The 26,846-nt window shown below is 48.8% G+C and overlaps 3 protein-coding genes across 8 annotated transcripts in view; 1 reads left to right on the forward strand and 2 right to left on the reverse strand.

Moving 5' to 3' along the window:
- SNRPB2 (small nuclear ribonucleoprotein polypeptide B2) overlaps positions 1 to 7,088 on the reverse strand; it is a 123,466-nt gene extending 116,378 nt beyond the window's left edge. The window contains exon 1 of the mRNA XM_058679613.1: positions 7,085 to 7,088. The gene's annotated coding sequence lies outside the window, so the exon portion shown is untranslated. The remainder of the gene's footprint in view (positions 1 to 7,084) is intronic.
- LOC131482980 (uncharacterized) lies at positions 1,928 to 5,774 on the reverse strand. 3 transcript variants are annotated; one of them, XM_058679611.1, is made up of 6 exons: positions 5,628 to 5,774; positions 5,040 to 5,087; positions 4,432 to 4,652; positions 3,852 to 4,152; positions 2,596 to 2,798; positions 1,928 to 2,345 (listed from the first exon to the last, which is right to left on the reverse strand). In XM_058679611.1, the coding sequence occupies exons 1-6, from the start codon at positions 5,768 to 5,770 to the stop codon at positions 2,083 to 2,085; spliced, it is 1,179 nt and encodes a 392-aa protein (XP_058535594.1). In that variant the 5' UTR covers positions 5,771 to 5,774; the 3' UTR covers positions 1,928 to 2,082. The 3 variants fall into 3 exon arrangements, with proteins under 3 accessions (XP_058535594.1, XP_058535593.1, XP_058535595.1); XM_058679610.1 differs by having other exon boundaries at positions 3,852 to 4,155; XM_058679612.1 differs by lacking the exon at positions 5,040 to 5,087 and having other exon boundaries at positions 3,852 to 4,155.
- Positions 7,089 to 10,990: 3,902 nt separating the features above from the next.
- Positions 10,991 to 26,846, forward strand: part of KIF16B (kinesin family member 16B) — a 245,044-nt gene continuing 229,188 nt past the window's right edge. For 2 of the 4 annotated variants that reach the window (XM_058679737.1, XM_058679738.1), the window contains exon 1: positions 10,994 to 11,273. In XM_058679737.1, coding sequence (XP_058535720.1) covers positions 11,227 to 11,273 — 47 coding nt within the window. In that variant the 5' untranslated portion in view covers positions 10,994 to 11,226. Of the gene's footprint in view, positions 11,274 to 26,846 lie in introns of all 4 variants that reach the window. The other 2 variants (XM_058679735.1, XM_058679736.1) reach the window with 2 other exon arrangements.

A 26,846-nucleotide genomic window follows, 5' to 3' on the forward strand; every position in this document is an offset into this window, starting at 1 on the left:
CTTGTCTGTCACATGTGAGGAGATGCCATCTTCCCAGGAGTAACATGATCAAGATTCACTTATTTATTTGAAAATCAGGATTATAGGGAGGGGAGAGAAAGAGATTACATCTGCTGATTCACTCCCTGTATGACTTCATGGCCTGGAATCAAGAGCTAGGCTCTGCTTCCAAATGAGTGCCAGGTCTCAAGCACTTGGCGCATCTTCTGCTGGTTTCCCAGGTGCATTGGCAAGGAGCAGGATGGGAAGTGGAGTAGCAGGGCTCCAATTGACTCCCATATGGGATGGCAGCAATGCAGGAAGAAATTTTACAGCTGTGGTGCCATGGAACAGTAGCATTATCTCCAAGCATTGGATAGGAATTCCATTTGCAAAAAAAGTTTTAACAAAGAGTAACACAGTTGAATACAAAGAGAAAGAAGCCAGACATTTCAGATTTCCAAGGTGGGAAAGATGTGGGAAGCTGGATAAGTCTTCTGCCGGATCCCTGTGTCACTGCCATCACTGGGCTAAAGTGGGCCATTTGGGGGAAGCAACTACAACTATATAAATTTCAGCATTAACGTCGCAAAGAAAAGAAAGAAAAAGGAATAGGCAAATTTTCCCCTGATCTGCCTTCAGGAAAGCAGAAAGGTAGAGAAATTTCAAGCTTTCTAACTTTTCCAGCTTGATAATTTTCACCACTTTAGAGAGAGATACTTGGGTATCATTCTATGCTGTTATATATTTGCTTGAAAATAAGGAGATCGTTTGGGTTACTTCATGGCCCATTGCATAGGACCTAAATACAACAAATTCCTTGCTCAAGGGACCTGCTTTACCTTCAAGGAGATGTTTATCATCTGAGTGACATAATAGTGACAGTTGATACACCTGCTAACAGCAAAAATTGAGAAGCTGGTTGTAGCTTATGTCCAGGGTAAACGTGAAAATCTGCTGCTTATCAAGGCTGGAAACATCTTCATCTAACCAACCTGAATGCAAATGCCTAGCTTTCCTTGCACCTAGACAAGTGTAAACCTGCTGGAAGAAAACCAGCAAATAGCAGGAGGGCATTATATTTTGAGATAATGAGGGCAGCAGGGAAGACCGGGTCAGGGATTGCCTGAAAAGCAGGGCTCTGGGGTCATCTTGGAGTGGGAGCAGCTGAGGGCACATTTGATAGAGGAAGAATGACTTCCGGGGCTTTCCCGGACACAGCACCACACTCTCAGATAGACACAGAAGATGAAATGCAGGAATTGAGCTGCTTGCTTCCCTGTAGGTGGGGTGTGACAGCAGCCCCTTCTTCATGGTGAGCAGGGGTTTAGTGCCCAAGCCAGGAACCTGGCCACAGCAGGAAGCCTGCAGGGAGCCGAGCTCGTCACCAGGGATACTGCACATGTCCCCATCTGCAGGCACCTCGGTCTCCACCTGGAAGCCAGTGGGCAGCAGCTGGCTGGGGCCGGGGGCTGCCCTGCTTCCCTGCTGTGCTATGGGCACTGCTGCCTGCACCAGCTCTGGCAACCAGTCCTGGGATTCTCCTGTCAACTGGTTCTACCCACGGGCACAGGGGCAGGTGCTGTCACACTGACATCATACTGATACACTAGAATATGGTCACAACCACCAAGGATCAGCCCCATGAGAGAGAGCCCATACTGTCCAAGTGGATCATGTCCTGGGTGCTCAGACAGGAGCCAGGAGCTAAGAGCCAGGAGCTGAGGAGCTGAGGAGCTGAGAGCTGCAGTGTGCACAGGGAGCCCCAGGGTATACCATCCATCTGCCACAAGATACTCTATAGGGAGGACCAGGAACCCAGGTCACAGATGAGGACCCTGAGACTCAGGGGACACACCACTCACGGCCCTGCATAGCTGAGAGCAGGACAGGGGCGTTCCACAGCATGGGGTGTGACTCAGTACTCTAGAATCCACAATTCACCATGTAAACTCAATGTATTTATTAATGTGAGGTATAACGGAGGGGAAAGGGAAAGTAACAGGTGGATTGTGGTTCGGGGTGGCTCTGGCTTAGGTGAACCTGGAAGGTCCGGGGAGCTCTGGCTCTGCCAGGGTCCAATCGACTCCTGCCACAGGGATTTCACCCCTGGCTCTGGCCAGAGGGCTGGATGCAGAAGCAGGTGCCCAGGGTGCGCACCCAGCCGGGGAGTCGGTGTTGTGGACGGCCCTGGCTGTGGTTCCTCTGGCGCAGCCTCAGGCGGCTCCAGGGCCAGCGTGTGGTCTTTCCGCGAGGAGGTTCTGCCTGGGTCTTGGCTCCTGGGCATTCTGGGGGCTCCAGAGCAGGTTTTGGGGCCTGTGGCTGCAGAGCAGCTGCAGGAGTTGGCACAGAATCATTGGTAAGACCTGCAGCAGCAAGAGAAGACAAGATGAGTACCACAGCCCCCGCCGCTGCCTTTGCCAAGTCTGAGACAGCCCTTGCCATGCAGAGAAGGCCCATTCTGCCCAGCAGACTGTGCTGCGGGCCTGGGACTCTGAGCCTGGACTATACCCTCAGAACATAGCAGCTTTGGAACCCCCACCCAGCATGAGAGAGCCCTGATGACCCTGCCTAAGGCTCCACCCAGCCACCACACAAACTGCCCACCCTCCTCACCCTGAGGCTCAGGCTCTGCCTCCTTGGGCTTCTTGTCCTGTAGCTGGCTCAGAAGAAGGTAGACACGCAGGGCCAGGTAGGACAGAGGCATGCGAGGTTGGCGGTACATCATGAGCTGCTGGTTCTGGCTGGCCTGGTGCTGGGGCTGGTGGATGTGCACCAGGTAACAATCCAATGAGGTTCCCACGAGGCAGCAGAGGGCCCTTTGGGACAGGTATGAGGACAGTAAAGTCAGCAATCTGGCATCTGGGGACCCTCAGCCGTCCTTTCCTACTGTGGGGCTGGTCTCTGGACAGAGGAAGTTCAGCCCCATGTGTAGGACGACAGTGGGAACCCCACACAGGAGCAGGCTGCCCCCCACTGCACAATGAACACCTGTCTCTCATCAAGAAAGGCGTGGGGCAGAGGGTCTACGATCTTTTGTAGCAGAGCTTAGTTCAGCTGGCTCGCTACGCCCTGGAGACCCTGACACTTGTGTCTCCTGCTGAAGACAATGCCCTCATCCACAGTCCTCAAGCAGGAATCAGAGGAAATGGGAGAGCTGGGGGTACAGCCAGTCCGCAGCCAGCCACGGCTCATGTCCCAGCTGTGCAGATGGTATTGTCCCTCATGTCCCAAAGCATTCTCACTGGTTTGGTCCATCTTCTTCCTCACAGTTTTGCCCCAAGATTGGGACCCAGTGGAGCACAGGAGGTGTCACCTGCGTTCTTTTCTGTTGCACCTTCCTGAAGGTCTGGGATTCTGACTGACCCCCTGACTAGGAGGGCATGGACATTGGGCTGTGCTATGGCCTCAAGTTTGCTGAAGTCTTGGACAGGGACCTGCATTCAAGGAGCAGTTTCCGTTGTTTTGGGTTCAGTGAGGAAAACCAACCAGTTCCTATGCAAGGATCTGCACTGGCCTGGGAATCCTCCCCCAGTCTGTTGTCCTAAAACAACTTCTACTGGTCAGAGACCCTCACACACATGCACCTGGAATCAAGAAGGAGGACAGGAGAAGAGAGGCCTGAGGGATAGAGCTGCCTCACTGGGTGAGGAAAATTTTACGCCCGATCAATGTTCAGCCCTTTCCTCCATGTCACGCACCTGAAGCCCTTCCTGGGGCAAATCCCAGCAGCCCTGACATCATTCAGGCTCTGGTTCTTTGAGCACCCAGATTTGGCAGGAAAGATCTGAGAGCTGCAAGGTCCAGGGCATCACCTATACCCAGTCAGGGGACCCCGAGTCATCTCTGTGTGTGCAGGGTCAGGTGCTCACCTGGGGAACAGCAGGCAAAGCACGCGATGTGTGCCCGTGAACCTCTGCAGGATGTCGCCTGCCTGCTGTGCAGGTAGCAGCAGGTTCATGTGCTTCTGCACCGTGCCTGCCTCCAGGATCCCCAGCTGGCTGGCCGTCGACCAGTTGGGTGCACAAAGGACGTGTCCTGGATGTTCCTGTGCCTTGTTGGGTTCACAGTCTGGGTCTGTGGTAGGACCCTTGGGGGGCTGCAGCACTTTGATGGCAGGAGGTTGGACTGCCTGGGGCAGAGACGGTTCCTGCGGCTCTGGCTGGGGAGCAGCTGCTGGGGTTGGCACCAAATGGAAGCAGAGGGAAATGCACAGGTCAGCATAGGAAGGAAAAAACATCAATACCACTGCTCTTCCCACTTGCTGGGAAAAACAGAGGGTGCCCCTTGCCTTGCTGAAGTCCCTGTCCACACTGTCCACACTGAGCTGCAGTCCTAAGGGCTCTGAGCCTGCTCTTTGGTGCCCACTGACACCAGTCTCAGCCTCCTGCCAGTGTGGTCCAGCCCCGATAGTCTTCTGAACGCTCACACACCCAGCCCAGCACTCCTCACCCTCAGGCTCAGCCTTGGACTCCAGCTCAGCCACCAGCTCCTTGTATTCTTCTTCGTTGATGAGCTGCGTGAGCAGCTCTAAGGCTTGGAACTCCAGGTCACTATATGGCATCTGGGTCCAAGCATAAGTAGCCAGCTTCCTCAGGCAGCTCAGGTCATTGGCCTCATAGAAATGCCCAGGATAACGCTGCAGCCAGGTTTCCAGGAGGGAGCAGAGGGCCCTGGGGACACACACGTGGGCAGCAGAGTCACACACCTGGCTTCTGCTGTCCCTCAGCCCTAGCAGGTGCCTGTGACTTTGGGCTTTAGGAACAAGGTGCACACCCCCATGTGTAGGAGGGCTGTGGGAGGCCTCTTTTGTAGCTGGCTCTTCCCCACCTCCCATCAGCCCCATGGGATGGGACTGCAATGCCCAACCTCACTGGGATGGGTTGTGATTGGGTGATCTCTCCCTGCTGTCCTGATCCCAGGATTCACCCAACCTTCTGTTTCAGACCTCTGGCAGGAAGCAGAGCAAGTCTGCATGACTGGGATATAGCCAATCCATCCACACCCCCAAAATCCCAGCTGTGGATCGTGGAACCTCCTCCTGTGCCAAACCCACTCACTCCTTGCAGCTTTGATCTTGCTTTCTTCCTTCTTGAAAGTTGTGGTACCTAGAGGAGGACAGGAAGTGTCATCTGAGATATCACTAGAACCATCAAATGTTATGGGTCTGTGCTATGCCTGGAGGGTTGCCATATGGTCTGGACAGGTGTTCTTGAACAGTGAGCACTTCGCTTTGTTTATCAGTTATTGACCACAGCCAGCTCCCCCCCACCCAAAATGCGGTGACCCTGGAACCTCCCTGAAAACTCTCAGGGTTTGGGATCTGCACACTTCCAAACACAGGGCCTCACAAGGAATCTAGTAGTTTTGTTCCAAATGGAAAAAATGCTTTATTTGTGGCTGTGGGAGGTGTGTCCTGAAGTATAGAAACTTTAAACAGTGGGGAAAATGCTAGCCATGTACCAAGCCTTGAGCATCTCACTTATTGAGCCATGCACCTGGAAGCCCTCTCTCAGCCCGGGGCTGGTCCTCTGAGTACCAAGAGGCTGCAGGAGCAACCTGGGACTCTGAAACAGAGTCAGAGCATCACCCAGACCCAAGCATGAGTGGTGAGTGCAGGCCCCTGTGCGTGCAGGTGCAAGCCTCACCTTTGGAAGAGCAGGTCGAGGACCTGGTGGGTGGTGGCGAACCTGTGATAGGTCTGGAGGAATGCAGGCACAAAGAAGGGGTCCCCCCTCTGCTGTGCAGGCACTAGCTGGAATACAATTCTCTTCACCATGCCTGCATCCATGGTTCTCCCAGGCCCAGCAGCAGCCACAGAAGGAGAGGATGAGGCGCCTCCTGGCTCCTCTGGCTCAGAGTTTCCCAGGACTGGTCCTGGTGCCGAGGAGGAGGGCACAGGTGGCTTTTGTGCTGGCTTCTCTCTCCCCAGGACTGGTCCTGGCTCCTCAGCTCTGGCCACGTTGGCAGGGTCCGGCTCTGCTGCTGTTGACTGTTGTATTTTGGCCGAGGGCTCCCCCTCAGGCCTGCCTGCCTTGATGGTCTGAACTCCACTGGAGTCCTTCCTCTTGGGTGTCCTCGGGTCACTCTGTGGTGAGACAAGGCAGCTGCTACAAATGGGTCCCAGACTCGGTGCCCCAGCTCTCCCAGGGGTCTCATGCTTCTCCTCTGTTCCCCACACCTACCAAACCCCTGTCCCTTCCAAGGACAAATTTTCCTTAGAACCTACAACACCAACACACCAACACACACACACACACACACACACACACACACACACACACACACACACACAGACACGAAGGTTACAGGGTCACCCAGCAGGATTCAAGTAGAGGCCAGCCCAGGTAGGCTATCTGATGTTACCTTTAGGACCCTCAGACTGAGTTGAGTGGATGAGTCTTGACGTGGGCTGATCCACTGTCTGTATCTGGGCTGAATGCGGGGCTGACCGAGGTCTGGGCCTCGCGAACGCGGGAAACAACGGGGATCCATCGTCTCCTCCAAGCTCTGGCAACTGAACGGCTGGGCCACTCGTGCCAGAGTGAGGGCACCTGGTTACCGGGGTTACCCAGGCTGTGTTCCATCATTGTCCAGGGAGTGATGTCACTTCCTGGGCCCACTCAGCTGAGCCCCCTCCTTAGAATAGCCCTCCCCTGAGGCCTGTGGACCCCTCATGGGCCCTGTCACAGGTGCCATGTGCACACCTGCCTGCACACAGTCATACCAGCAGCACACCCCAGCTCCCTGGGCAGCCTGAGACTCAGGGCCCACACTGGGAGGTGACAGATTGTCAGACCCAGCCTTTCCTTCCTCCAGGCCTTTGTTCCTGGACCACTCCTTGCACCTCTCAGGACCTCCCGCATCTCCTCTGCTTGTAGGGGGTCCTAATAATCTGCTTTTGAGGATGTTGTCAGGTGTCTGGACCCAAAGTATGCCTGTGACCTATGGACACTGAGGACTTTCTTGGACAAACCCAGAGTTAGGGAGACCCCAAGGATGGCTGGCACAAGAATGGGTTATGCTGCCCCACACTGGTGTGATAAGGTACGTGTGACATGGCACTTTCTGATCACAGATTCAAATGAGATTTTGGTTTGTAGACCCAACGCCCGTCTGCAAGTATGATATGGGCATGTTTCAAGCAGGGCTTCTAGCTTTGGAAATTCGCCTCCTTGGTCAATTTGTCATGTATTCTATTTCTATCGAAAAGTTTCTTTTGGAATCCAGCGTGAAATGATGGATTTTTTGGAGGAGAATGAAGAGCAAAGGTTAATACACATCCAAGACTTAGAAGCATTCCACCTTCTTCAGGCTGGCTCCATTTGCCCAAAGTCAAGGAACATCACATATGTGTTCAAAACCATTTTGCACCATTTTATTTTTGTGTCTGAATGCAACAGCCTGACACAACCTGGTGAGCATGTCACTTTCCCACCATGGGAGAACCCAACATCAGTACTCTAGTGATGAGGAAAACCTCAGACAAATCCTAGCACTTGAAATTTCTACACAATATAGTATTTCCCAACAGAAATAAAACAAATGTATGTCTGGAGATTAGTGACCAAATGAGAATTAACATCACGATCACCACAGGAACAATTCTTTGTATTTTTCTTTTCACCTAGTAGCTGGTGCTTGGAATCACCAGCATTGGGAATGCCAAATTGCCAATGGCGATGCCTAGGTACTCCATGACCTCTCCAGCTCTGTGCTAAGGTACCTGGCACAGCAGTGGGAGAGGAGCTGAGTGGTTGTTCCCCTGCACCCACATGGAAGTCCAGGCTGGGCCAGGCTGCAACACCAAGCAGTACACATGCAAAGGACAAGACTGTTGCCCAACACAATAGTTTGACTGGCTAACCTTCTCTGTGCAAGTGCCAAGATACCATATGGATAATGGTTTGTGTCCCAGTTGCTCCTTTGTGGCCACTGGAGGAGTGAACCAGTGGGTAAAGGCTCCCTCTTTCTTTCTCTCCCCTCTGTGTAACTCAGCCTTTCCAGTAAAAGTAAAATAAATCTACTGAAAACATTGATGTTATGTGAGATGTAGCAAACGAACAATCAGCTTGTTCACTCCAAAAAAGGTCTCTAACGGGCAGGGCAAGGCCAGGGTGAAGCTGGGACCTGGGAACTGGGAACTCAATCCAGGTGTCCCATAAATGTGGCAGGAACCCAGTCATTCGAGCCATCCTCACAGTATCTCAGGGTGTGGACTCAGGAGCTAGTGCTGGGCATCACACCCAAGCACTCCAATACACGATTAGGGCATCTTAAATGCTAAGCCAAATGCCTGACTCTGGTTAGGTTGCTTCTTTTGTGTGTGTGTGTGTGTGTGCGCGCTTTTAAACGTGTCTTTTTTCTTTGGTTTTGATTTGTACATTTTAAATTTATTTTTGTTGTGGCTTGAATATCACATTTGTGAGAAAGTCAACTCTTAGAGGCTGGGAAGAATAAAAAAGTATAGTTGATGAGCATACAGTGTTTTTCTTCTGATAACAATATTTGAAGAGGAACCAGATCTTTTCAACTGGAGAGCCCATTTTATTTACGCTGTTGTCCCACCTGGAAACAAAGAGGCTGGGACACAGGGAGTTCAAGCGGGGGCCAGGCATTGAACCCCTCTAATAGTAGCAGCTGCTTTACTCGAGGCCGAGTCCGAGTGCCTGCTTCTTCTAGAACTTTTCTTCGCGTGTCCAACACAGTGCAGCCTGTTTGGAAAACAGAAGTGTACTTCACCCATGCAAATGCGGTTCTAAATCCCAGGCTCTTGAACACTTTTGTGCCATGGCCCTTTTCAATCGCTGAAAGCAAGTTTCCGTGGGCAGCAAGCCTGTGGGATGAACAGGAAAAGGAACTATTTCAAAACACAACTACCAAAAGATTAGAAAGATTAGAAAGCAAAATTGTGACAGAGTAACATGCGTGCTTCTAATAAGTGACAGGGCTTACTGGCAGGCTATGGACCACCACAGTGAAAGCAAGAACATTCTGGCATAGCTGCAACTATTTTCCTCATCTGGGGTTCCTAGTGAGGGGCAAGCTATAGGAGATATGAAAGCGAAGTCATGTTCTTTAGGGGCTATGAAAACTGCCTGCTTTTATTTTCCAAGTCCATGGACTCCATGCTGGATGGGTGTGTCTCTTGAGTACCCTCCTCTGCTTATTAGCTTCCCTCCACCTGCCAGGTAACCTGGGCTTGGCTTAGTGAATGACTTTGGCCTGTAGGATGTGAGCAAGGCCAACCTTACCCCTGCCCCATCCCAGGTCAGCTGCATTGGGGCATGTTGCCCATGGGAAGCCCGCAAGGCCACAGAAGAAAGTTCTGAACTTCTGAAAGATGCAAAAGAGCTAGTGGTATTGGACTGGGAAAGATCAAAATGGCTTTGTTTCCACTCACTAACCCTTATCAACAGGGGTTCCTGGCTGTTTGCAAGCTGGGTGCCAAGTGGAAGTTTCACTCTGGGATTTGAAGATCCCCAGCCCCTACAGTTCGCTTAGAGATCCTCTTGGGGCAAACGTGGGGCCACCCAGTCTCAGGAGTGATGGTAGGAAATGGCCTCAACCCTCAGAATTGGAACCTGCATTTGGACAAGACCCCCGGGTGTGTAGTAAAGCCCTCTGAAGCAGGCACATCGCAGTGGGAGCTGAGGGGCAAATCTAGAATCAGCCTTTGCCGCCCAAGCCTTCTTTCTCACTACACCCGGGATAGCACTAAGGGCCCTTTACCCCGCTCCCACCTAGGCAGAGGGGAGAAAGCACACTGGTTTCTAGACAGGTGCAGGCTCTTGGCCTCAAATAAGAATGAATGAGTAAAACCTGTTCAGCAACCCATGGCTTTAATGAGTCAGTCACAACTCCTGAAAGGTTGAGTGCCTTGGTTCTGTGGTCCTTTGACACTGGGCGGTTGTGGGGCTTTGGGGTGGCTGGCGCCTGAGTGGGCAGGTCAGGTGCAGGAGCAGCAGCAGCACCTGGCCTGGTATCTCACAGCACCAGCACACAGGCACCTTAGTGAGGTGACTGGCGCCATTTGTCCCCAAGCGGCTCCCATATAAGGCGGGCCCCGCCCCTTACTCGGGGCAGCCGGGGCTTCCTCAAGGAACCTTACAGCTGGATTCCTCTGCGCATGCCCGCCGCGTGGGTCCGCTCCCAATCCGCACCCCGGGTTTTCTGGGTTTCCACGTGTTGGGAACTGAACCCAAGTTCTGCGGGCTCGTTTTAGGTGTTACTGGGTACCCCGAGTTTTCCAGAGACTAAGTGATTACCGTGCTGACGGGCTGTGTGGGACTCTTTGGAAACTGCGGACGGAGTAGTGGGGGGACAAAACAACTCTTCTTCGCTCCCGTGGTGGAGGCGCAAGCCAAGGCGGATCCCAGCTTCCAGTGTGTTCAGAGGACGACGAGGCATAGGGTGGGCCGCCTCTAAGATGAGCAGAGTCTCAGCTAACAAGTTCTGCCTGCTCAATCCAACTCTGCCTTTCAGGGTCTTCCTCTGTTACAGGTTGGGTTAAGCGAGGCCATAGTTGGAGTTTGAAAAACCGTTTTCTGAGAAACCCGTCCCAGGAACACCGCCTAGCTCTGATCATCCGGGGACGAAGGTCAGGCACAACTAGCACCTGGATGGCTTTCCCACTAGTGAGTGTTGCGAGCTCCTTCCCGACTGTGGGACTCCAGGAAGTAGCGTTGGTTCGGCCAAGCAGGCCACGCCCCACGCTTCAGACCACGCCCACAATCCGGTCACGCCCCTTTCCCGTTGAACGCACCTTGCTTCTTGGCCACATCCCTCCTCTCCACAGACCACGCTTTTTACGAACCTTACCGTCCCCTACCCCTGTGAAACGCACCCTGCGTTTTAGTCACGCCCCTCTTCCCGTCGGCCCCGCCCCCGCCCTGACTACTCGCCTCTTCGCACCACCCCGTTCCTCCTGGCTCCGCCCCTCCAGCACCAAAGCCACGCCCCTCCCCAGCCTCAATGTTTAAATTACGCGGAGCAACTGGTCCCCTCCCCTCGGCGCTCCCTGGGCGGCCGGAAACCCCGGCACCTGGATCTCGCGGCCTGGCGTGTTCTGGGCATGCTCAGTGGCCTAGCAGGTGGGGCAGCCGCGGGACTCCTGGGCCTGCGGGGAGCTGAGGGGCGGGTGAGAGAGGAAAGTGGGCGGGAAGCCTCAGGACTCGTCGCTGGAGTGGCCGGCAGCTGCCGGGCGCCGTCTGGGGGGGACCCTGCGCGGGCCGGTCGGGATGAGCCATGGCATCGGTCAAGGTGGCCGTGAGGGTCCGGCCCATGAATCGCAGGTGAGTGGGGCCTCTTGCCAGTCAGTCCCCTTCGCCACGCCTCCGTCCCGTGGAAGCCGATCTCCAGCACACCCTGGAAGGCCAGCTGGGATCTGAATGTCACGGGCCGTCCCTTCGCCGACGGGGCCCTGCCAGTGACCTGTGGGGCCTGGACAGGACTTTGAGCTTTGGCTGTGCCTTTGGCGCTGTCCTGGAGCGGACCCTGAGGGTGGGGAGTTCACGAGGCCAAAGGAAGAGCTCTGTAAAACCTACCTCAATAACGGAGTGTGCTTGTTCTCCTGTTTAAAAAGCGTCCGACGAAGATTTGAAATGAGTGGTGCGGGACGTGGGAGGAGTGAGGGGGCCGCTGGAGCTTAGGCCAACTCAGAGTTCTGGAACTATTGGCTGGATTTGGAGATTTAATCTGCTGAGTCCCTGCGTGTGAACCTTGTGTGTGAGCTTCCCGTCTGTGACTTCAAGGGTGGTTGGAAACACTTAGGTGAAAGTTTTGATCAATAGGGAAAACATTTCCAAGGATGCCCTTGCACTTGTTTGAAATAAGCTGCTTTTTAAAGAGAGCTTGGTGTTGCAAACATTCAGAATTTAATCCGGTTCTATAGTTCTGCAAAGTAAACTATTAGAAATGATGCCATTTCGTTCCTGTAAAAATAACCCGTGCTTGCATTTCAATGGCCTCTTTAGGACCAAAGTACTGGCCTTGGCAGATCTTTTAAGTTGTTTTAACTTGAGATTGAAGTAACATCAGTGGCATAGGGCCTCCCTCCTGGTAGTTGGAATCAGCCAATTGTTTTTATTAACTTCTCAGCTGAGTTGTGGGGCATGTGACTTACTGCTTGGCCTTTCTACATGAGTCATATCAACTCGTGGAGGTCACTATTTGGTGATTCTGCCAGCTGATTGGGGCATCAGACGATCAAAGCATCCGGTGATTTCCATTTCCAGCACTTGATTAGACTCACCTGAGTCTGTGTTCCTTTTACTTAAATACGGGATTACCACTCCGGTTTCCATTGCTTTTAGAAATCAATGCTTTTGTGATTTTCAAGTTATTTCCAAGACTGCTTAGGGAAGGAGTTTGGCTTTTTGTTCTTGTTTTATTTTGGTTGTTGTAAAAAAAAGTTTTATTTATTTAGGCACAGTTGTTACACACTGCGAGAGGGTCAGGCAGCAAGATCTGGGCAGTCTGAAGCCAGGAGTCTGGAGTTTTCTCTGGGTTTTTCCATGTGGGTGCAGGGCCCAAACACTTTCACATTGCTTTCTCTGGCGTGTTACTAGGTTGCTGAATCAGAAACGGAGCAGCAAGAGTTCAGACTGGCACTGTATAGGATGGTGTCTTAGCTGTGTTGCTTTACCTGCTAGGCCACAAAGCTGGCCCTCTTTAACTTTTTTGCAAGCTCTGACAGTTGCTGAGTATATTCTTTTATATGAGAGAAACACCTCAAACCCATTTAGATACTTTCAGAAGATTTTTATTGTAGATTTACAAGTTCCTTTTCTTTTTTGGAATAATATGAGCACAGTAGAAAATTATATTAACTCTTAAAAGTATATTTGAAATACTGCTTTTTAAAAAAACATTTATTTTATTTGTAAGGCAGAGGTACTGAGAAAGAGAGACAGAGAGGTCTTCATCTGCTGGTTCACTCCCAAATGGCCACAGGACTAGGCCAGGACCAGGCAGAAGCCTGGACCCTGGGGCTCCAACAGGGTCTCTCATGTGGGCGGCAGGGAGAAAGCCCGGTAGCTTTCCCATGTATGTTAGAAGGGAGCTGAATCAAAGATGGAGCAGCAGAAACTGAAACTGGTGCTCATATAGGATGCTGACAGCATAGGTAGAAGGTTAACCTGCTGTGTCACAGTGCTGGCCCTTAAAGGATTTCTTATGATCCCACCAAGTGAGCAGCATAGTGCTTGGGGCTCTCTGGGGGGCTAAGTGAATGTGGTCTGATGAGTGGCTTCTGGAAGTCGGCTGTGGGAGGGATTACTTGCTGGTATGACTAAGAAACCATTTGCAAGGGGCTCTGCAGGTTCCTTGCTTGAGTTTATGTAATGGGAGGGTAGAACACAAGGTAGGTGGGAAGAGTGTAGGTTCACCAGTAGGCTTTCAGGAAGGGGGACATTGAAACGGGTATGTTTTCTTTTGACTATGTGGAGTCACGTGTGGTGTGATAAGCGTCAAGTTCAAGTGAAAACACCAGTGGTACATGCATGCTGGACCTCATTCTGAAGTGTGGGAAGAGAAGTTCCTGCCCTCTGCAGGTGTTTAGCAGGTGGTTGGAAACCTGGGTTTAGGTCTCAGGTGATTCCAGGATTGACATGGAAATCTTTTGCACGGTTAAAGAATGCAAGTCCTTGGGACCCTGTACCTGCATGGAAGACCTGGAAGAAGCTCCTGGCTCCTGACTCCAGATGGGTTCAGCTCTGTTGCCATTTGGGGAGTGAACCAGTGGATGGAAGATGTTTCTCTGTCTCTCCTTCCCTCTATAAATCTGCCTTTCCAATGAAAATAAATAAATGTCTAAAAGAAGACATATTGGCAGGAAGGAAAGGGAGCTAGGGATTTGACACTGGGATGACCTCTCTGGAGGTTTTCTAGGAGGACAGGGGCTTGCAAACTGGGGGCATTCTGAGCATCAGCCCGGCAGGTGGTCATGTGTTAGGAGTGGCCACCTGAAGGAGGTGGATGCAGGGAGACAGAGGGGAGTGAGATGATGTTGCGGATCTCTGTGGCAAGGGTGGAAGGGTGAGCTTCCAGAAGGCAGTTTCACTGACAGAGTGATGAGGTGTAATTGATGAGGAGGAAGATGTGTAAATGGTATTAATGTTTAAAACTTCGGAAACGTCCATGTTGGGACATCTGACAGTAGCTGTCAAGATGAGAGGTTTGCAAACTCTGATTGCTAATACTGTTTCTAAGAACTTATCAGCTGGATTCTTCTGCCTCCTTCGTTCTATTTTGGAGACTCTCCATTGTACTTTTTAAAAAAATATATTTTTATTTTGAGTTTTGAATTCTGTGGTACAATTTTGTATAGGCTAGGATTCTCCCCCAAACTCCCACCCCCTGTCAGATTGATCATAAGAAAACACATCTTAAATTGTAGCTCTGTAGCTCTCTACTAGGTACATGAGATGGTCATTTACCTGCGTTTCACTCTTTTATTTTCTGTTCTGTTTCATAAAAACATGTACTATTTTCTGGATCCACTAAAGTGACTTCAGTGTCCTCTGATGAGTGGCCCTGGGCAGTGCAAAAGGCCTGTTGTTCAGTGTGATACTGCGTGTGGGCCATACAGTGTCTGGCATCTGGTAAGGACTCAAAGATCACTGTGGCTCCTACTGTAATTGTTAGTGCTCCTGTGTCTTCTAAGATGGCCTGTTGAAAACATTATTTACGTATGGCTATTGATTTTAAGGGCAGAGAAAACAAGAGAAAGATCTTCCATCCTCTGGTTACTTGCCAAGTGTGTGAAGCAGCCGGGTCTGAATGAGGCTGAAGCTGGGAGCCTGGAACTCCATCCTGGTCTCCAGTATGAGTGGAAGGGGGTCCACATACTTGAGCCATTCCACAGTGAGTGACAGCCGGAGCTGGGGCTTGAACTCTGAAATGAGATGTGGGCATCCCAAGTAGCAACATAACCACTGTGCCACATGTCTATCTCTGTTCTCATGGTTTAGTGATCCCGTATTAGACAAAAAAAAAGCACCAGGTGTTTTTGCCAAAAAATAGTTACCAAGTGCTGGCCCAACCTGTTGATTTCTTGTCCCAAAAGACAAATCCACCTCATTCTTTGTTTTCTGACTGTTCTTAGCCTTCCCAAGTTCAAAAGAGAAAAAGAGAAAAAACCCGCAAGTGGTGTTTTTGGCTGGGGCAGATATTTGCAGGTGCACCTAACCTTTGCATTGCGAGAGCCAGTAAGAGTGAAGGGAGAGTAGTTGTTGCTATGTCGTCAGGATCTGTAATGACAGGCTGACTTCTCTCATTGAGGGTGAGGAGGAACATGTCAAGATGCTTCTAGGCCTCAGGCTCACCTCCCTACCTTGGCAACTGTGGCCCTTCCTCTTGCCAGCTGAGGGCTGTTTGCCTTCTGAGATCTTTCACCTCCTGGTGCTGGCTGAGCCTGCACCTGTTCCCTGCCTGGCCCTTTCTGTGATTGCTTATGGCCTCAAGGCTCACAGGTGACAAACTTTTGGCCTCAGGACACTGACTGCTGGTGTGTTGGCATAGCAGGTACAAACACAGTGCATAAATCTTGATAGTAGAATCTGTGGTCAGGATGGAGCTTCTATGTCCAGGAGTGGACTAGGAAGCAAAACCTTTTTTTTTGTTTGTTTTTGTCTCGCCAAGGGCCATTTAAATATTTCTAACATCATTAGGCCCTAAAAGTTAACAGCTCAGAAATTAGGCTGCTGTGAATTTATTGGATTTCAAGTCCTGCCTGAGGTTGGCCTTGGCATGACCAGGCCAAATGATTTCTGTGGCTGTGTATATATGTATGCACGCAAGCACATGTTCCCTGCCCCTGCTTCAGGGGGTTTCAGAGGCTGGGAAAAGAGATCTCCAAGGATTCCTTGATCATTTACACAGCACAGTTCTGCAGATGCTGTTTGGAAAGGAATATGTGCAGATGAGGAGCATGGCTTGGAGACTCAAAACAGCCTGACTTAGAGCACACAGTGAGGACACTGAGCCCTTGTTTGAACTGGTCACTCACCCTAGTTCCATGTGAGAGACCTGGCTTTAGTCTGGCCCACTCATGGCCCTTGCAGCCGCTGAGGGAGTAAACCAGCAGATGGAAGATCCCCGTCTCTCTGCTTTTCCTCTAGCTCTCTATAACTTGTCAGAAATTACTTATCTATTTTAGATTGATTTTGTTTATTTGAATAGCAAAATGACAGGGGGAAACAGAAAGAGATCTTCCATTTGCTGATTTATTTAAAAGGCAGAGTTACAGAGAGAAGGAGGGACAGTGAAAGTGAGAGAGAGAATGTGAGAGAGAGAAGAGAAAAGAGAAATCTTCCATCTTCTGGCTCACTCCCCAGATGGCTACAATGGCTGGAGCTGAACCGATCCAAAGCCAGGAAACAGGAGCTTATTCCAAAGTTCCCACATAGGTGCAGTGTCCTAAGGACTTGCTGTTTTCCCAGGCCACAAGCAGGTTGCTGGATTGGAGGTAGAACCACTGAGTATGAACATGACCTGTGCCCATGTAGGATGTTGGTGCTGTAGGTGAAGACTTAGCCTACAATGCCTTAGTGTTAGCCCAATTTGGTGGTTTTGATAAGTAACGTTTATGATTGATCATTGTTTCTCGTCATTCATTCACTCACTAGGAATTCTACTCATTGCTGTGCTGTCATAGTTTAATTCTCTACAGCAATTCCATGAGATGGATCCTGTTAGCGTTGGTTCGTGAATGAGGACGCTGGGGATCAGAGGAGGACATGGGCCTGGCTCAAGGCCACTGGTGCAGAGAAGGGAATATCCTGGCGCTCTGGGTCTGTGGCTTTGGGGCATCTCCATTGTCTGAATTTCTGTGTGAGTTCACCTAAGAATGAGTTTTTAGGGCTTGCTTTTTGCCTCTCTCCTTTACATAAGCCACACGATAGCCAGTTATATTGTCAGTCATGTTCATAGCTGTTTGTCTCGAGCAGTGCCTCAGAAAACACCTGTCACGTTCTTGTGTGCCCCCTCCCATGAACATCTTGCCCTTTGAGAGGATGTTCTCAAGGACTCAGGGGTCCACGTTGTTCTCCGTTGGGAGTCTTGATAACCCTCCTTTTTGGTGTCAGGAAGAGCAGGGAGGTCCAAGAGCCTGTGTAGAGAGGAGTGCCATAGCCCTCTTGTTATGCATCAAGTTTGTTATGTGCAAATTACACATGAGCACTCCGTGTGTTTATTGTCTCAGGCTAGAGAATCAGAGGGACAGCACTGTACTGTGTTTAAGTGATATAGAGTTCATGGGGCAGGACATTTTCTTATCCCTTTCTTCAGAAACGGTGGTTTTTCAGCCTTGTATTTTGAAATAATTTGAGGCTGACAGTTAAGTTGTCAGCATAGTATAGCATTTCCATATTTTCTTAGCCGAATGTGCTTTCCTGTTATCTTCTATAACCACAGTACAGTGATAAAAAACAAGATTCACATCTGTGTTATAACACTGTCAGTTTCGTTTAGTTTTCACTAGGTTTTCAGTAATGCCCCTTTGCTGGTCCAGGATCCCAATTTCATTTACTGGGCATCTCTCCTTACTATCTTTTGCAGGAGTTTCTCACTTTCCTTCCTTTTCACGGTCTTAATTGTTGAAGAGTATCACTCAGTTGTTTGAGCGTTCCTCTATTTGGATTTCTTTGGTGTTTTACCATGATTAAATTGAAGTGGTACAGTTCTGGCAAGACTATTACATAGGTGATTTTATGCCCTTTCAATTGGCTCATGGGTACATGATGTCAGTGTGTGTCATTGCAGCCAGTGCTGACTTTGATTGCTCGATTAAGGTGGTGTCTGCTTAGTTTGTCCACTGTTATGTTTTTACTTCATGAATTTGTAATTAATATATTAGGAAACATAATTTGTAGGAAAATGTTTGATTTAGCTTTGCAACAGAATTTTTCTCACATTGGAACTTATTTCAGATTTTCTTGTCAATCATTGTGAACATAACATTCATGTAAGGCATTTTTCCCCCTTCTAAGTTAGTGAAAAGGGATTTGTATATTATTTGAAGTGAAGGACTTTCATGCCCTGGGAGGCTGGTGATGAGTATTCAGAACTGTGTACTTCTAAGGTGTTTATCAGCTCAGTGAATGCCAATATTTTACTCTCAACTACTACATCTGTTTTGTTTTGAAAGGGTGATTGTTACCCATCACATTGATTCTGTGATCCATAATTTGAGAAACACTGGTGAAATGGATTTATTATTCAGACAAGGTGGTAAAATCTCACTCTGTTATGTGAGGGAATACTGAGATTCAGGTACCGTTTGAGTGATTGTCAGTTCCACTCGTAAAAGTTTGGAGCAGGAGTGGATTCAGGATCCCAACAATATTAATCAGGCACTAAATGAGAATTGAGAACATTTTGAAGTGTAGGATTTGGAACCCATCGTGGATGCCTGGTCTTCTTGCTTGCTTTCAGTAGTTTTAGTGGCCTTATGGTCCCTTACCTGGGTGCACCTGCTGATTCTTATTTTTGAGGTCTTATTAACAGCATGTAAGCCTATAGTGATTCTGCTTGGAAATTCTGCCTGGGGCATGGGTAAATCACTTTGTGAGATTCCACTGAATAAGTCTTATAGTTCCCCAGGGAACTTCTAAGAAAATGATTCTGAGTGTGGAGACTAGCTTAACAGTGGGAAAAAAAGAGATAAACCTTTTAAAGCCCGGGTTTTGGTTCACTCCCTTCCTGAAGTTACTATTTTCATGAGTTATTTCTGAATGATGAAATAGAAGGGAAGTTGCAAGAAAACTGTCAGTAGACCTTAGCTGATACCCATCTATGATGGTTTAATTAAGTGGCTTTTAAAAAAAACTTTTTAAAACTTCTCATTTTCAAATTTACAAGTATATTATTCTCATGTAGTTTTCAGCCAGCTTCCCCAACTGCTACTATTTTATATAACCATTGTATAAAAAACAAAACAGAGAGGTAGCATTAATGTGATACTGTTGGCCAAAATGCAGATTTTATCAAGATTTTTCTCCCCCAGTTTCCTAGCAATGTCTGTTATCTGGCCCAGGATCTATTCCAGGATCACACTGTGCATTTCGTTGTTATGTAAAAACATCTAATTTGTTCATTAAAATTTTCTTGTTGTTTGAGTCAACTTTGCCTATACTACAGTGATATTAAGGTTAAGAATGGATGACATTTTCCCTCAAAATAGTTGTTTCCCTTGATAACACTGAGGAATTACGCCCCCTGGCATCCTTTCTTTGGAATATAGTTAGGCACATTGAGCTGTTACCAAAACATTGGCAGGATTAATTGTTCAGTTCAACATGTCAAATGTAAAGGACACGTGAGGTTCATCCTTCTTGATGGGGCAGACAGGATTGGAGTTAGAAGTGATTTGGGCAAAGACAGACCTCAAGACGCATCAAGGATTGGTTTTAGGTAGAATCAGTTAATGTACAGAACAGGGGTCGGCAGTGAGGCACTGGGTTAAGCCGCTGCCTGGACTAGCCACATCCTATACTGGAGTTTCCAGTTTGAGATCTGGCTACGCTGTGCTTCCCAATTAGCACCCTGCTAATGTGCCAGGGAGGCAGTGGGTGATGGTCCAAGCACCTGGGTTCTTGCCAACTACTTTGGCCACCCTAATGGAGTTCCTGGCTCTGGGCTTTGTTCTGGCCCAGCCGTTGCTTTTATGGCACTTGGGAATGGATCTTCCACTGAATGGAAAAATCTCTTGTTGTAACTCAGTTTCTCTCTTTTCTTTCTCTCTGCCTTTCAAGTGGATAGTTAAGTGTGTTAAATATTGTATTATATTATGTATGTCTAGAGTAGCGAACACAAACCCAGTGTGTGCCAAGACACTGCTGTGTCACACATTAGGAAGCTCCACCCAGACCAGAACCTCAGAGTGAGCAGCAGCAGAGCTTGCACCTCAGAGCCAGAGGCAGCAGGATGTCGAAGGGCTCCTGGAAAAGATTTACTCCTGCATGTTTAGGGGCTCAGCACTGAAGATCTCAAAGCTTCTCTTTTGCTTGTGCAAGCAAGCCACAGAGAGTGATTCCCAGTTGGCATCATGGAACCCTTATTCTTCGAGATGTCACGGTTACCTCTCTGCAGCCCTGGGAAGGGGGAGGGTGGTGAGAGCTTGGGGAATGCACAGCCACTTCTTGGCTGCTTTGACAAGGCGCAGGTGCATGTCGTTAGTGGCCATGCCAGGATGTGAGGAAGGCTGAGAGCTGCAGGTATGGACTAGAAACCACAATCTAGGGTCAGTTCTATAGCACAAGGGGGTGGCTGACTGTCTCCCATACTGCATGGCATACTTACGTTGTGTTTGCTGGAGATGTTTCTTCCCCTGGGTCCTCGATTACCTTGTCTCCCAAAGAGTTTTCATTTCAACATTGCTTCCTCAGTGTGGGCCTGCTTCCATACCCCAGTGAAAACGGCCCCTCAGCCCCCTGACATTTCCTAACCCCCTTGTCTGCTTTTGTTCTGTTTGTGGCGTGCGTCCCATTTGGCCTCCTGTGTGTTTCCCTGGTTGACTGGTTCACTGTCTGAGCCCTGGGCCTGTCTCTTTCTTGTTCTTGGATTATGTGTCTTGTGCTTGGCACACAGCAAATGTTCAAGTGTTGAATGAAAATGGGAATCTGAACTGCTAAAAATCCCCCAAATTTCCAGTGTTGGCAAGGATGCTCATTAACACAAACAAGCAAACAGAGTGCTATTGCACAGGCCAACAGGATCAGCACTGGGTTGTGATACTGGCTGCTGGCTGCCAACAGAGGCATGGGGTGGAGGGCTGGGTGCCAGCACCTGGGCCCAGAAGACACAGATTAACATCAAGGATCTGCCATTCGCTAATTTTGTGAGCCTGTATATGTTGTTTTGCTTTTGTGGATCTCAGATTCTTCTAAAACTTGAATCTAACAGTCCCCCTCCTCTTGCTATGCTAACAAATGAGGGAAGGTGAAACAAAAACACCCAGTGTGTGGCAGATGCTCAAACAGTGGGTGCTAACTAATGGGCCTACTGCGTGTTCAGATGTATTGGCCTCTGTGCCATGTGCTGGGGGATAAGTGCCAAGTTGAGCGATCTCAGATGACTTCCAGAAGGAGTGGGGACTTGAGATGGGCCTTGAAAGCTGGAGAGGCTCACAGAGGACCTGGCAGTCATCAGGGCTCTATTGAGTGCCTGGCTGGGTGGGGTTCTGGTGTTGGTGAGTAGACCAGACAAAGGAACTGCCCTCAGGGAGCTTACTTTATGGGATCCTGCTAACAGACTGAGCATGTTAGCTACAAACATAATTGAAGATTTTCTGGTACCCGCATTAAAAAAAAAAATAGAACATAGAGTGTGATATTGACTTTAATATATGTTTAATGTAACCCAGTATATTGACAATATTATTTCAATATGCATTTCATAGAAAAAAAATGATAGGGGCTGGCACCACGGCATAATAAGTTAAGTCTCCATCTGTAGTGCTGGTATCATTTGAGTGGCAGTTTGTGTCCCTGCTGCTCCCCTTCCCATCCAGTTCCCTGCTAATGGCCTGGGAAAGCAGTGGAGGATGACCGAAAGTCTTGGGACCCTGTACCCATGTGCAATGAGAAGCTCCAGGCAGGATGGCCCAGATCAGGCTCTTGTGTCCATTTGGGGAGTGAATCAGTGGATGGAAGATGTCTCTCTGTCTTTCCTTCTCTCTAACTCTGCCTTTCAAGTAAAAATAAAAATAAATTTAGAAATATTTTTAAAAAGTATTAATGAGATACTTTTATATTCTTCTTACTTTTTTTTTTTTTTTTTGCACTGTCTTTGAACTCTGGTGTGAGTTTTATACTCATAGCATTCCCCCCTTCAGTGTAGCTGTATTTCAAGTTTTCATCGATTACACGTAGCTAGTGGCTGCCATACTGAACATCACTGGTCTAGTTAGTAAACAGAAGATTGTAATGAGTACACTGTTTAGAAGATCTGCAGATAAAGTACAACAAAGGGGTAGATGACTTAGGTAGCATTAGCCTGGGGTAGACTCTGTGTGGGTGATATTATTGAAAGAAGAAAGGTGATGAATTCTGGGAAGAGTGGTCTAGGTAGAATTAACAGTGAAGGCCCTGAGGCTGGAACATGGGCTGTGCAGTGGATCCAGGCAGGTCTGAGGAGCTGACTGTGGTGAGAGTGGAGTTACCTGGGTGCTAGTGAGCCATTCAGGGCAAGGGCTTCAGCTTTATTTTAAGCAGGGTTAGGGTCATTGGAGGGGTGGAGACACAGAGTCACCTGCTGTAATTTCTGTTGTTAAAAGGTCGCTTGGGCTGCTGGATGAGAATGAGCTCTCTCATCCATTCTCCCGTTATACCCATTGTCCTGGGTGTAAGGACAAACATAGCGTAGTTTGAGCAAGAGGCCTAGATATGTCTCATCATGATCATTCACTCAGCAAACACCACTGATGAGGTTCGCAATGCCATCTTTAGGCCCTGGGGCATGGCCAGAACGGCCTTTCCCCTCAGGAAACCCAGGCCAGCAAGTGGCCAGTTGGTTCACAGGGGTGAGATTGAGTAGAATGCCGTGAGAAGAGCCAGGCCCCATTCTGTTGAAGTCTGGTGTGGTGTGGTGCTACCTGCCCATGCTGCTTTTGTGGCTGTGTGTGTGTTTGTGTGTGTTTTTGTGTGTGTGGTCACTAGAGTGTCAAGTAAACAACTTGCACTTAGGTGACCTATGAATTCCTTCTAGCACCGACAACAGCAGTGTTTGTGTTGTAGTGAATAGCCAATAAAAGGGAGCTAGGGAGAGGGGGGCCGATGCTATCAGTGTTTGATGAGGTCAGTGGCCCATTGCTGCAAAGAGGAGAATGATAAGGCAGGTAGAGGAAACTCCAAAGGCCGACTTCTCCCTAAGGAGCCATATTCCTGATGCAGCTTAGCCTGAACTTTCACTAACAGTCAGTTTTCAGGGTTTCCATCCTTTTTCTGGTAATTAATGAATCAGTGGGAAGAGTTCATTTCTCCTTTCCTGGAGCACAAGTGCTCATGGGACAGATTTGATTGTCTCTGATTTGATGGCCTGAATTCCTTTCTCTCTTGATTTTGGAGAGCCTGAAGAGTTGGCAGTTGTTTGTTTTGGCTTTTCCTCTTATCCTGTTCTACTTTCGAGAGGCAGTTACCACTACTCAGTCCTCGTTAAAGCTGATCTATTTTCTAACCATTTTCCTTAGCCTTTTGAAGCATGTTTATAGTTGTTGATTTCTTTTTTCTTATTCATTTATTCATCCATTCAGCAGACATGAAGTACTTTCTCTGAGAAACTGCCTCTTATTTGTATGAGATTTTCCATGGAGGATGATGGTTGGTCTGTGATTTGCTAAAATCAGCAGAATTTCTTTGAGGAGCTCACTGCCTTCTTACCCCAGACTTTCTGCATGCTCTGTCCAGTGGGGGGTGTGACAGAGGCACGGCAATGGAAGGGTGGGCCTGTCAGTGGTTGTTAGGCGTTGCTGCTGTCTGTTGTCCTTTGTATTTGGTACCTGGACACTTTCACTACCCTCCTCTGTGTACTGAGGATATTACACTGCACTTGTAGGGTTATCTTGAGGATTTTAAGGAATTAATGGCCGTGGAGTGGTTGTACACAACCAACAGTAACTGTCACAATTTTGTCTCCTGCCTGTTAGTGTTGTACATGACTGTTGTGATGATGTGGAGCAGAATCTCACAGAATGCTACAGTGATTTCACAGAGTCCGCTCCTTACCAAGCACTTAGGTCAGCTGTGTAGATAACAAAAGGGAGTGGGCATCAGAAGAGGGTCAGGTCCGTGTGAGCAGGAGACCTCAGGACCCCTGTGCAATAATATGGATGAGGTCCAGCTTTGAGTCTGAATAAGCTGAGCTCAGTAAGGAGCAGATGGTTGCTTGGTGACCTTGTCATCTGTCTAGCAGGGGCAAGCTTTCCCTGGGTCCATTTGGTAGAGATGGCTTAAGGCTGTGATCCCCACTCTCTAGCAGCTCAAGATTTTTTTCCCTGAGCAATAAAAAGAAAACCAGAAGCTCTGGATGATGAAGTTGCATTGAAGGCACACAGTGATGGGGATGGGAGGTGCCAAGTGGGGTGCCTGTAGGGGGCTGGGGAAGCCTCCGGTAGGATGCTATCCTTGACAGGCAAGATGAACCAGGCTGCAGACAAGGCCAAGATAACAGAGATCTGACCTCTGGAGTGCGATTAGGAAGCTGCTGAGAATTTGAAATGGCAGGAACTCGGATGGTGTGGGCTGGAGGAGCGGAAGGCCCAAATTATGTGGTGCTTTGTATGAACAGTGGTACATTGTGGAGTTTCTGTGGTTTCTTCCCAGCCATTCTTCTAACCATAATTTAATTTTAAACCGATTCCATAGGTGATGGAAGCTGCATTACAAGTGGGTGCAGCACGATGAGATTTGAATCATGATAGAAAGCTGGAAAGTAAGACTATCAGTTATTAACTGTCTAAGCTGCCACTTGCAAACCAAAGCAATCATCTGTCCATCATTTAGTGAGCTCCTTCATTACGGCTCTTCTGGCTCTGATAAAATCATCACACAGACATGACCAGCTATGTTCCATCTCCTCTTAGCCCATTTTCTGTTCCCATAACAAATTACTTGAGGTTGGGTATTTTATAGAGAAAAGCAGTTTAGCTCATATTTCTTTGTGTCTAAGGGCATTGGCACTGGCATTTGCTTGGCTATGGTGAGGGTCTATAGCAGATGGCATTCCAGTGGCAAGAGTTGCTGGGAAGCCTGCTGCTGAGCAAGCTTCCTGCTAAAGTGCCAGGGGAGGCAGCAGTGATGCTCCGAGAGCTCATGGAGGAGACCTAGATGAAGTTTCAGCTTCTGGCTTCATCCTGGTTCACCCTAACTGTTGCAGGTCCTGGGGAAAGAAATCAGTGGGTGGAAGATCTCCCTGCCTTTGTTACTGTGCCTTTCAAATCAATCAACCAATCAACTGCACTTTAAAATAAAAAAAGACTTAATCAGCGCTACAAGTCCCCACTTCTTAAAGTGCCTGTCGTCTCAGTACCATTTCATTGGAGAGCACACTTGCAGCACATACAAGGTAGTGGGGAGCACTCTCCGTCAGTGCAGCTCATGTAGAAGGGACAGATATAACAGTCTCTGAGTCAGAGTGTGTTTGCCTTCTGAGAGCAGTGTTCTAGAAGAAAAGGGAAAAGCTTCTGTATTACCCAGGTTAGGGGGAAAGGACCAGGACCTCTGACTACAGGAAAGGGGTACCCAGACAAAGAAGATACAGAATTAATCACAAATGACAAGGCGAAGATGGAGAAGAAGTGACAACCATTCATGTCATGTCCGGACTGGCTGAGTTTGAAAACACTCTGGAATGTAGTCTTCACTAACCAGGACAGGCTGGGAAGAGCTGTGGGTGGTGAGGGGCTCCCCTTGGTCTTGGCTTTCTCATGTGTTGGTTCCTAATATCTGTGTCTTCCTAACCAGGACAGCATGATCTGTCTGATACCCCGGCCACCAGGAACCTTTTCTTTGTGACTCTCCCTCATAATATACCATAGTGCAGACCTCTGTGTCCTGCTGCAAAGCAATTCCATGCATCCATCATTGGTTGAGTGATGGAGTCATCATTCACAAATTATTTAAAGATTGCTGAGTGTGTGCCAGGCCTTGCGCAAAGAGTAGCTGGTACCAATGCTTTGGTTTGGAGACCTCTTAAACTGTTAAAAATTATCGAGGAGCCTAAAGAGCTTTTGTTTCTGTGGTTTATCATAATGTTTGTCATTTTCAAAGTTAAAAAGATTCTCATTTTTTGTTAAAGTATTTGACATTTAAAAATATTTATGAGATGAACAGAATATTTTGAAACATAGGAATGTGTAAGCACTTGTTTACCGCCAACAGAAAGATGAGTGGGAGGCCAATAGGTATGAGCTTGCAGAGGTTCTCAACCCTTGTGAAATGGTCCAGCTGTGTGTGGGGAGCAGGATGGTGCCAGGCACAGCCCTTGCTTTTGTCTCGCCAGGTTCTGTGCTATATGGAAAGCCCATGGAAATGGTGGGGATGTGAGACTTAGGTGTTTTAGCTCTTTTCAGTTTGCCACAACAAACTGAAACACCAGATGCTGTGAGCCACACGGGAGGCTTTATTTCAGCAGGATGGAAGTCATAGGACAGGAGTGGAGGCAGAAAGAGACGGAGAGAGACGTCTCCTGCCAGGGTGGCAGGAGGGGGTCCCAAAGGAGCAGGAAGCAAGATGAAGGAGGACTGGGGAAGAAGGCCTAGGCCAGGGAAGGGGCAGCACACAAAGGGATGCACTCAAGCAAGAAAGAGTGTGCCTTTTTGTAGCAGTGGGCAGGCGTCACAGGCTGTGAGGGATTGGTGGATAGGGCTGTGGGTGTGCCACAAGGGATTGTGGGTAGGATTGTTGGAGCTGCTGGAGACAGGTAGGTGTGGTGGTAGGTGGGGATTAGGGAAAGGGACTGCTAGGGACTGGTGGATGGGGCTATCTGGCACAGTGTCATAAGGTTACAGTGGATTTCCAGACAACAAAATTTGAACCTGTAGGGCACACAAATCTTTTTTTTTTTTAAGATTTATTTATTTTTATTGGAAAGTCAGATCTACAGATAGGAGGAGAGACAGAGAGGAAGATCTTCCATCCACTGATTCACTCCCCAAGTGGCCTCAATGGCCAGAGTTGATCTCATCTGAAGCCAGGAGCCAGGAACTTCTTCTGGGTCTCCCACGCGGGCAAAGAGTCCCAAGACTTTGATTTGTCCTTCACTATTTTTCCCAGGCCACAAGCAGGGAGCTGGATGGGAAGCGGGGCAGCTGGGATTAGAACCAGTGCCCATATGGGATCATGGCACGTTCAAGGCGAGGATTTTAGCTG

This window comes from Ochotona princeps, chromosome 22, assembly GCF_030435755.1.
Source record: "Ochotona princeps isolate mOchPri1 chromosome 22, mOchPri1.hap1, whole genome shotgun sequence".
Lineage (NCBI taxonomy): Eukaryota > Metazoa > Chordata > Mammalia > Lagomorpha > Ochotonidae > Ochotona > Ochotona princeps.